Source organism: Perca flavescens, chromosome 14 (genome assembly GCF_004354835.1).
Source record: "Perca flavescens isolate YP-PL-M2 chromosome 14, PFLA_1.0, whole genome shotgun sequence".
Classification (NCBI taxonomy): domain Eukaryota; kingdom Metazoa; phylum Chordata; class Actinopteri; order Perciformes; family Percidae; genus Perca; species Perca flavescens.
Window position 1 is genome coordinate 11,141,990 of NC_041344.1, and position 11,176 is coordinate 11,153,165.

The 11,176-nt window shown below is 40.5% G+C and overlaps 1 protein-coding gene across 1 annotated transcript; it reads right to left on the minus strand.

Moving 5' to 3' along the window:
* Positions 1-2,521: 2,521 nt before the first annotated feature.
* edn1 (endothelin 1) lies at positions 2,522-5,963 on the minus strand. Its single transcript, XM_028597042.1, has 5 exons — positions 5,567-5,963; positions 5,122-5,272; positions 4,621-4,770; positions 4,254-4,358; positions 2,522-3,694 (listed from the first exon to the last, which is right to left on the minus strand). The coding sequence occupies exons 1-5, from the start codon at positions 5,625-5,627 to the stop codon at positions 3,556-3,558; spliced, it is 606 nt and encodes a 201-aa protein (XP_028452843.1). The 5' UTR covers positions 5,628-5,963; the 3' UTR covers positions 2,522-3,555.
* Positions 5,964-11,176: the final 5,213 nt, after the last annotated feature.

Genomic DNA, 11,176 nt, shown 5'->3' on the forward strand with positions numbered 1-11,176 from the left:
CTTCCATGGAACACAGGAGGACACGACAAGAGTTTCTTTCAAAAAGCCAGAGGCACAGAATCCACCATGGATTTGTTTGCTAAATGGGCTGGATACAGTAGATAAGACTGTTCAACCAATTTGCATTAGATTGTTCTCCACTGCCAGATCAAGCAGCTCTGTGATGAGTGATGGGAGCGAGTTCTAGGCGCACCAATGTTTAAACTGAACCCATGAACAATTTGTATGACATTCTTCATAATTACAGCTGAGTGGGGAGGAAAAATATGATTGATGCAACACATTCACGCTGCTTTAATCTCTGCTTTGCAAAGTTCTTAAAAAGTGCATGTGATGGAAGACATAACTTTAAAGAACAAACTACTTCAGCTGTAACTCAAAGAGTTTAAGGTAATTCTTATTTTCTAAACCATGCTTACCGGGTGAGTTTTATTCAGGGATTTGTTTGTTAGAAATGGTTTTGCTGTCCACTGATGTCCCTGTTTGGTCGTGATCTTTACATTTTCACATAAATTATAGGATTAATGTACATTACATGTTCATCTATTGGGCTATTTAAAAACTAATTTTACTATCTCAGAAATGCCTGTCTTAGCTCCTGCAAATTTGGCATATTTATGATACAGGGTTTTCTTTTCGACAGCAGCAAAATTACCTGGATGAGTGATTTACTGATATGAAATTAAGATGATTTATGAGCCGAGATTAAATTTAAGATATCTGCAGAAGTGCCAGGAGGTTTGGTTTAATTTAAAGAGAAAAACCGATTCAAAGGTCCCTGGAGGAGGATGGGTAAACGGTGGTCTATGACCACGACGTTCCACGAATTCCACTGGATGTCACTTTTTTCGGCCGGATGTCCGTTACCTTCTGCTTTTTTTTGTCTTTTTCTCGGGTGGATTTCTGAGGACTGTGGTTAACTGCTCCTCAGATCTCTGCAGGGTAAATCCAGACAGCTAGCTAGACTATCTGTCCAATCTGAGTTTTCTGTTGCACGACTAAACCAACTTTTGAACGTACACGTTCCCCCAAAAAAAGTTCCTTCCTGAGGCTATTTTGCAGCGGCACCGGGGCTCCGTCCCACGCTTAGCACCGCCCAAGACGATTGTGATTGGTTTAAAGAAATGCCAATAAACCAGAGCACATTTTTCACCCATCCCGGAATGCTGTGTGGACTAGCCAGACCCTCCTCCTTAGCGCTGTGGAGGATGGTCTGGCAAGGCGAGACTAGATAAAGGGTGACCCAGCAGCTGTAAATGTTGACCTATCTGCATCAATCATCAGAGTTGAATGGAGAGGTCAAGGCAGGTAGTTGTAAGGCTTTGTTGAATTTTGCTGAGTCACAAAAGTTGGAAAAGCTCAGGTTTTAAGGTGGTAGATATCTAAAAAAAACGAAGGAGATCATTACAGAGCTGAAAACAAACAACGTGCTGGATGAGTCTTTGAAATCTAAGCTGCTGAAAAAAAAAAACTTCAACCTACTTTAAGTTGATTTAGAAATGACAGTGTATACTCTGGTTTGGCACGTAGATGAAAGGGCAGGGTTAGTGCATTTTTTTTTTTTATTGCTCTTCCACATCAACACTATCATGTTAACACATCTCTGTCTCCCTATCCCGTCTCTTTCACTTTGTCTCATGCTTTGCTCTTTCACTTTTGCTTTATGCACTTTCTTTACCAACTTAAAATCGTCTAACGTTGAACCCAGACTGCCTTTGTTACACCTCACACACCCACAGCAGTAAGCAGTAACTGCCTGCGGGCCGGGTAGCTCATACGGCTGAAAGAATGTAATGTATAATAGTGACGGCTATTTTGCTTATATGCTAATATGATTGTCGCATTCAACAGTTTATTCATGTATTTATAGACTGAAAGAGCTAAGAGGAACTTGCAAAACACAGCAAACTTGCCACTCACACAGGGTGAACCCCACTGATGCTATGCGCTCTAATGTTAGTAGTAAGTAACATCCAGGGTTTTCTCTACTATTATTAGGCCGTTTGGGCACCACTTAAGGCGAATGAATGTAAAATCAGTGTGAGCATCAAAACTAACTAAATGACTTTTCTCAGATCTAATGATTGTAGTTGGTCCCCAGTGGACTTCTTTAGTTCTGTTTTTAAGCTTTTTGAATGTTATTTATTTATTGTCTGCCCTGGCTTTTCTGACATTTTAGACACAGATTTGGAAAAAATAATGGTTTAAATTATGTGAAATTGCATTTTGCTTTTGTGAAAAATTTAACATTTTCTTGAGGGAGGACCCCCTAAACCCCCACAGAATATATGTATGCACCTAAGTCGTCCAAAACGAGGAAAAACACTGATGTTTTTATATAGTAAGGGGAGGGGTTATGTCAGGATGACTCCAGTGCGTCACTGAACAATGATTTTAGCCCATCCAAATAATCCTGGACACATAAATGGTGAAAAACAGTTTAACAGTCTTAACTCTACAATTCAGTACTACACAGTTTATAGTCTTCTCGCATGTTTTCAACAAGTGTTTTCTAACATGTATAATGTGAAATAAATCACTGTTTTTGCACTAACCGGACTTTAAGACACTGCTTTTCTCAGGTCAGTGATCAATTTTTTTTTTAGCTTTAAAGATCTAATTCATTGCACATACAATACAGCACAGAATATGAAACAATAATGATGAAAGAGTTGTTGTTTTTAAATAAGTGTAAAAATGTATTTGTTTGGCCAAAATTTGGCACCTTGGTGACAAAACATTTCATAGAAATGACAAACCCAAACGTGAGGGACCAATATGGCCATCAATTTACAATGTGTAAAAATAATAAATAAATAGAACACATATGTAACACATTCAGTGAAATATAATTAAATTATTACAAATAAAAAGAAATCCATGATAACGTCAGCATGACAAATTCCCAGCAGCTCCTGTACTATATAGCTACAATGACCTGACATACAGGAGACAATCTGTTACGTAATATGTAGTAAATAGTTTCAGTCAGTGAAAAAGTGTCCTGCGTAAAGCAATGATGCAAGGCACACATCCCTTCTATTTAGGCATAACAGTCTGTTTTTGCAATGGAATAATGGCATTTTGAAATATAATAAGCAGGACTGCCTTCATCTATATACGGCAGTGATTTTATTTTCTGTAACAGAGGGATTTATGTGAAATCCTTCCAGTAATGTCCAGTTTTTGAAATGCTATTTGGTGTCTGTTTTTTCAGACCAAACGGTCTGACCGTGACATCTACAAGATCAATGAATGTCCTTGATTTTGCAGACCGAGGTGAAGTCCTCTGTTCAGCTTATCTTCTTTCATCTGTACTCCCTGTATTGTCCCTGACCTCGTTCATCTATCTCATGATGTTCAACCGTCGAGTCGAGTTGTAAATGCTCTCTGCTCTGACACCGCAACCACAAAGTCAAAATGGAGTACGTTTGCCGGACCCAATCAGGCTCTCTGTTGCCTTCCAAAAGGCTCCCCACTGGCTTTAGAGAAAGGCTTACAGTATGAAACCCTTTCCCCATCTGTATGACAAGGTGCGGAGGTTATCTGTCGTCTTTAGGAGGCTGGTCTCTCGCCTTCCCATGCTCTCACCCTATGGCGCTGTCTCACCCTCCACTTCTCAAGCAGCAGACGGGTTTTCAAGGCAGCCCTTATAGCTGGAGGTGATTCCCGTTTCTTGTTGCTGTTCCTCATCCTGCACACAAAGACAGGAAACAATCAGACATCAGAACCATTGATCGCTCAGGTTATGTAAAAGGTCACTCCCATTTAAACCGCTAAGCATGCCAAGTGTCATGCATATTTAGCAGATTGAAGTTTACTTTTCCAATTATTAATGTGTCAGCAAGTGCAGACGTGTGGCGCCACAAATTTTAAGAGGTGTTTGAGTTGGAAAAACGATGGCACATAAGTGCAGCTGTGGCAGAGAGTGAACTCTATTACCCTTATAGGCCTATTATACTCTCATGGTTAAAGTGATGCATTGAATTCCATAAAATCTTAGAGGTTTTATGGAATCCATTCATCATGATATATAGGGAATTCCTTGCTTGAGGGTTAATCTCGAAATTCCACATGCTGACTGTTTTTTTTTATCTCTCAGGCTCACCATACAAAATAATGTAGCCTATACTCTGAGATATTTTGCCCTACAAAACACATCGGCGTTCCCTGTGGTTATAATTACAACGTTCATTTATTTTGCAAATACACTGAGGTATTCAGCCTCCCTCAGAGTGAGCGCGTTGTCTTACCTCTTAATCGCGCCCGTGTCGGCTGCCAGCTTGTGTTTGCACTGCGCCTCAGAACAAGCATCGCCCTCGGCAGAGGGGATCACCGTGTCTGGCGATGGCTCATACCTGCGAGCACAGAAAAACACACGATGAGAAGCCGGATCCCATTTCATTTATTAATCACACAGTTTCGACACATTCAGACTGCATTCAAGACTCGAAACTTGTTCTCACATGCGGTGGAAACACACAAACACGAAAAAGGATGGACTCAGGCGGTTTCTAGTAGCCTACTAGTACTATCACTGCAAATATGATAAATGTGTGGCTTATTGTTGTCATATTCACGAGACGTTTTAGAAGCTGTATGGAATGAAAATTGACATACCTGAGGTGGTTTTCCAGCCGGCAGAAGTTTCTACATGTGTTGTCGTTTTGGCGGAAACACTGGCAGCGAGGTCCGCCGCTGGTTGCCATGGAGTCCGCGACCGCGCGCCTCCTTCTGGGAGCGTTGCCCAGTCCGTAGGAGACCACGCGCCTGGAATTAACCATAGGGACACGATTCCAATCAATCAATGGTCAGAACTATTCACGTTAAACACGTAATAACGTAGCGTTACGCACGACGGTTTAAGCGTGTTAGTCTGAGTGTTCAACTTTTGAAAGTAAAAGTATTTAAGAATCTAATGATAATGTAGCATACCCCAGAAATGTATGCCTACTTTCTTTTCAGTTACGTTATACCCGCCACAAAAACAGTAAGCGTCGAATTCCGCAAAAAAAAGAAAAAAAAAGAATCATCAATATTTCCCATGTGTCCCAAATGTCCCATTCTCTACTCGGGCTGCTGGAGAAAAGTAAGCTATTTCTTCTTGTCATGTTGACTTACTCAGGTGTGTTGACCCAAATGATGTCCAGGTGGCAGAAGTAGACGCACTCCTTGTCCATGAAAGTGTTGCAGGAGCAGCGTTTGGTCCGCACATGGAGCCGCTGGGTGTCGGTGGAGGCAGTGGTTGTCTCTCCAGCAGGCGCTGATAGCACTGGAAATAAATCAGCATTATCAAAACCGTGCACATTAACCTGACGCTATATGTCAGAAGAATGCATAAAACAAACGACGTGTCATCAGCATAGTTGCTGGCAGCAAATGTTTGCTCTATAGACATATGGTTCACATTTTACACAAAACACATCACAATAATTAAAGTAGCCTAATTCAGATATACCTTATATCATGTAGCCTAACTAAAATGTAGGCCTAGTGTTAATGCACAGGTTAAAACGTTCAAATGAGTAGTTTGTCTTTTTGGAGAAAACAACACGCAAAAAGTTACCTGTGCACACAATCCAGGAGTGCATCACTGACAACACGGAAATCAAAGTGTACATGTCCATTTCTCCGAGCTCTTCTAAAACAAAATATCGCACAAGATAATTAATAATCCTCCAGAAGTGGGAAAAAAATAAGCATCCAATGTATCACTCCTTTGCAAAATGTTTCGGTGATCGTCCTCAGAGATTGACGCAGGAGCGCAGAGGCATCAATCTGGACTCTCTCTGTCAATGTGGCCCCACAAGTGCAGCCCTTTGACTTTATACAAGTGCTTCCCACCTCCCCTCCTCCTCCTGCAGTGCCGTACAGTTTTGTCCTTTGGCTTGTACCCAAACAATGCCGTTTGTTAGTAGTCGGCCGCTGATAAGCAGCCGTGCAGACCAGGCTGAGGATTTTGAGATGCCTTGTTTCCGAGTTGGTGGATGGGGGAGCCGCCGGCTGATTATGCGACCTGCTCTTGTTGGACTCTGCGGATGAGTTGCACTTCTGAGTCAGCAGGTGGCAGTCAATCGACAGGACTAAAGTCTCCGTTTTTATGGAGAGCACTAAAGCACTGCTAGGCAACACATTGGCTAAGGTATGATGTAAGATTCATGGACATTATTTTATATCATGTAGCCTGTATTATAAAGCATAAGTCTAGAAACTATAGATAATAAGTAGTGTAACTTGACATAAATATGACTCAGAAGTGAAATTACTTTATATTTTTTTGCTGAAAACTCAAGTCAAACTTTGTGAAGTAGCCTATACATGAGGACTTTATTAATCACAATTTCGAAATCACAGTGATACAGTGGTCCAGCAGTCATATGATTTTTACATTTATTTTTTGAATCCTATTAAGGTTGGAAACTTATTTAGCATCTTGGATTAGTCCAGGGATACCAAACTCCTCCATTTAGAATCACAAACTGAGATTAGTGAGGAGGTAGGTAAATAATAAATAATTGAAAGCCATACATAATAATAATTATAATAATTAAATACAACATGAGCATAGAGACGGAACTAAAACAATGGGCTATATTATAAGTACAAAATCTATTGAATACATTAAACAATTAGAGTGCCCACTCACTAATAAATTGTGCATTCTTTATGTAAGACAAATAAAAAGAGTCCAGTCAAGAACAGAGACAGTGTGAAATTCTGAATCTAAGTGTTCAAATATCAAAATACTGTGTCCATTAATCATTTTCAAATTTAGAGATGCTGTCCAACATACCGACAAGTTTTCATCATAAAGTTTACTCGCAGTTAGTTTTCGTCAGTTGTGGTAGAAGTACTCAGATAGGCAATACCACATAAAGAAGAACTAAAAGTCCTGCATTACAGATATGACATAATCATTTGCTGTGGGTTTATTTAATTATATTACAACAATCGCACTACTTCTAATTAAACATTTTAGCCCATTCTTAAGCAGCTATCTCGTCATATATTGAAGTTTTTCACTTTGAGAGCCAGTCAACTCTGTATACTGCTGCAGACAAAGCAGTTACCTGGTAGAAGGGGATTTTGGCCTTTGCATGCAAAATCTAATTTTAATGCACCTTATTCTCTGTCCCTAAGAATATTATAGGGTTTGAACTTCCATTAGACACTGCTGGAGATTAAACATTTCAGTAGGTGGATACAGTGTATTATTAATGTATCATCAATATTGCTTGAAATACAGATTTCTTTATATATAAAAATCAATCTAGGCTATAATCTTTTGTCCTGATTGTGTGTTGTCTTACATCCTCCCACTGCAGCGAATCTAAGGTCCTGTTGGCGCTGCACCTTGTGATCCAATGTGTTTTGTTTTTTAAATTGATGAATGATTACCCAAAGTACAAACCAGGCTCCCAACTGGTTTATCTAATAGTTTCCCTCCACCACCAAATGTAATCAACTGTGGAAACCAAAGAGTACTTAATTTCCCTAAATCACATATTCAGACACACTTTGCTGTGTGTGTGTCTGTGTGTGTTTGTGTGTGTGTGCGCGTACACACGTTCAAGTGGGAAAATCTTAGGTAAAGTTTCCTGACATGCTGCAGCTCTGAGGCCCCTAATCAGAGGCTGTTGTTAGAGTTTCCACTGGCCAGGGGAACAGCTTGTGCTAATGGCAGGAGGAGACAGAAACAAGCCAGTCGAGTAGCATTAGAGGCAGGACACTCAAGTGTAGCTTGAATCATGCAGCTACTGTGGCATAGTGGTTAGTGCTGTGGCTTCACAGCAAGAAGGTTCTGGGTTCAAATCCAGGCCTTTCTGTGTGGAGTTTTCATGTTCTCCCGGGTTCTCCGGTTCCCCCCACCACTAAAAGCATGTTGCCCTCCCCCTCCCTAACTAGCTGATGTGTGGTGAGCGTTCTGGCGTCGTAAGGCGTTGTACGGCTGCCGTGCATCACCCAGGTGGGTGCTACACATTAGTGGTGTTAGAGAGCAGTCCCCACCCCCCTCCCCCCAAATGCGCTTTGAGTGTCTATGATAAAGCGCTATATAAATGTAATAAAATAAAAAAATAAAATACTGTGATGTTGGGTAACATTAGATTTTTTTTGCGTTGTGGCTCTTCCTCACATCAGCCTTCATTTAGTTTTCTCAGCAATGGCAGATAATGACCTCTAGAGGTCTCTGTTTGCTTTGCTATAGCTTTCACCGGCCGGTTTCAGTCAGCCATGCTGGAGGAGGGGTTAAAATGATCGGTACTGTAGATGGATGAGTCACCTTCTGAATGGGGATCAAGGAGGATATCACTGTAAAGCCTCTTTGAGATGAGAGATAAGACTGTTTTAGCCAGGTGTACATAATAAACTGGTGTGTGTGTGTGTGTGTGTGTGTGTGTGTTAGGCCTGCAACTAACGATTATTTTTATAGTCGACTAATGGGTTGATTATTTTCTCAATTAATCAATTGGTTGTTTGGTCTTAAAAAAAGTGTGAAAATGGGGGCAAATGTCGATCAATGTTTTCCAAAGCCTGTTATGACGTCGGCAAATCTCTTGTTTTATCCACAACTCAAAGATATTTAGTTTACTGTCACAGAGGAGTGAAGAAACTAGAAAATATTCACATTTAAAAAGCTGGATGAGAGAATTATTACTTTTTTTCTTCATTAAAAATGTCTCAAACCGATTAATCGATTATCAACAAGCTGGCTATTAATTTAATAGCTAACAACTAGTCAATTATTGGATTATAGTTTGCAGCTCTAGTGTGTGTGTTTGATGCCAGTAGCAGCATGTAGGTTGACCATGCCCTGCAGCAGGGAAAGACTCAAAGATCACTTGGTGCTGAGGTGTAGATTTACCGTCTAAGGCCACGTCCACACGTACCAAAACAATCGTAAGTTTATAAGTTTGTAAATTTGGCAGCTAAGATGGCTAGGACTAGTAGTAGCTAATGTTGCAAGAGGTTTGTGTGTGGCGCTGTTATCATTTTAGATTGAATTGTAGTAGGACTCAACTGATCCGAGTTAATGATACTAGAGACTCACGACTCGTGAGTTAATTTAAAGGGTTGGGTTAAAGATCCGAGTGAATCACGACTCAAACAGGTTTAGTTCCAACCATCACAACTCTAGTTTTGGTTGAAATAAACATAGTTTACTGATTTACATGTGAAAATATGTTTGCTCTATACACGCTAAAAGTATTGTTTTTTAAATGGGGTCTGGTGGGTTTAGCATTTACGATCTCAAAACTGTTTCTCGTTAAACAAAAAAGTCTTAAAGAAGTTTTAAAAAGGCCTTTCTCTTTAGGGACCCTTTCCATAATGTTGTCAGACATTTAGAATAATAAGCCTCTCAGTGAAAAAAAAACAAACATTTTAGACGATGCATTTTCCCCATAGGGTTACATTGCAGCCTGGTCTGTGGCTGCCAGTTACAGTGTTCACGCCTAATACTGGACCAATTTCAAAGATTGTTTTAAAAAAACGGTAGTAACCCTTTAACACTCAACACTAATGTATTGACTTTTTTGACTATTCTGGGTCATGACTGTAAATTTAATGCAGATGCAAATGGTTTTCACATGAAAAAACACTGAGAAAACATTTTGCTAATACTTTACTATACAAATGTGAAATTCATGAATGGAACTGAGTCAGCAGAACTTAAGTTTTAGTTGAATATTTACAGTTCTTATAGTAAATGATGAGAGAGAGAAGCAGAAATTAACTTTTAAATTTTATTGAATCAGTTATCAGATGTTTATATGCACTGAATGTGGGCGAACCGGAGCACCCGGAGGAAACCCTGAGAGCTTCAGTCCTGCCTCCCATCCAGGTAACCTCCTGCTTCACTGGCCCCTGTCCCTCCATCACGAAGGGCGGAGGCCAGTGGACGAGGTGGAGACGTGGATATGAGGCAGGACTGGAGCTCTTTATGGCATTCATTTTGAAGGAAAAAAACACTTCTTTCCTTCAAGGTGAATACTATGTTTAAGATGATGTTTTTTAAATTAATATTAATTAAATGTGGGAGAAACACTGAGCACCGGAGAAAACCCTAACATAGTATACACAATACATTTTACTTAAATAACACCATCCCTATTTCCACATTTGCAGATATTGGCGATGGCTTTACCCACAAATGAGAAGAACCTGCCGATTCTGCTACACTTTTTTGATGACTTCATCAGGTGATCTTTGGCAAAGGAGGCGATACAGTTTTCCAGTGCTGGTTCACCTGTATTCATGGAGACCAGGATGTTTTCTGCACAGCCCCACTTCTTACGCAGGTCTTGGAAAATGGCCTTGTCAAGGGTTTTCAAAGTTTTTGTGGTGATCTCAAAATCAACACCCTCGACTTCGGCCCATGTTTTTTCAATCAGACGGTTAACGATGTCCTCGCTTTTTGCAACGGCGCAGTCCAATTTTGCCTTTTTGAATGTCCGTGAAACCAGCTTATGCACCATTATCACGATGGCTACTTTGTTTGTTGACGTCTTTGCTGTTTCATGTTCACCTGCCTCTGGTGACTGTGGTGGTGTGATGTGTGTTGGTGACAGAGACCCATTTTCAAATCGGTCTAGAGCTTGTTGACTGTGGCCACCGACCCTAGTGTTCAGCCACCATCTCAGCAGTCCCATGAAACTCCACATTTTGTTCTGTATGTCAGCATCAATGTCTGGACGTAACTGAGGAACTGGCCTGCGAAATGCTTTTTTGTTAATTGGTCTTAAGATAGTCTTGCGCACTATCCCAGGTGAGAAGTGATTGGAGAGGAGGTCACGAAGTGCCTGTATGATTATCCAATCTTTACCAGTGGAAAACTTCTTGAGCCGCTGTAACAGTTTATCTTCTTTTCCAGCCTGTGTTTTTTTACCTTGCACTGGCTCAAACAGAGAGTCAATATCCTCTAGGATTGACGGCACTGACTGCCCGCTTCCGAATTTGGAATCCTGGTGGAATTTGGCCTTCAGCTGCACCAGCATACGATATATCCAAGTTTTGACGAAGTTCTTTGCAAAAAAGGTGTTAATCTGGATCCTTATTTCTTCCATAGACGATTCATGCTTCTCCTTCTCTTCTGCAGCATTGGTCTTGTCCAAACTCTTGGCGATTGATTGAGCAATGCATTTTGCAAAACTTGAAATCTCCTGAGAGCTTTCAGATT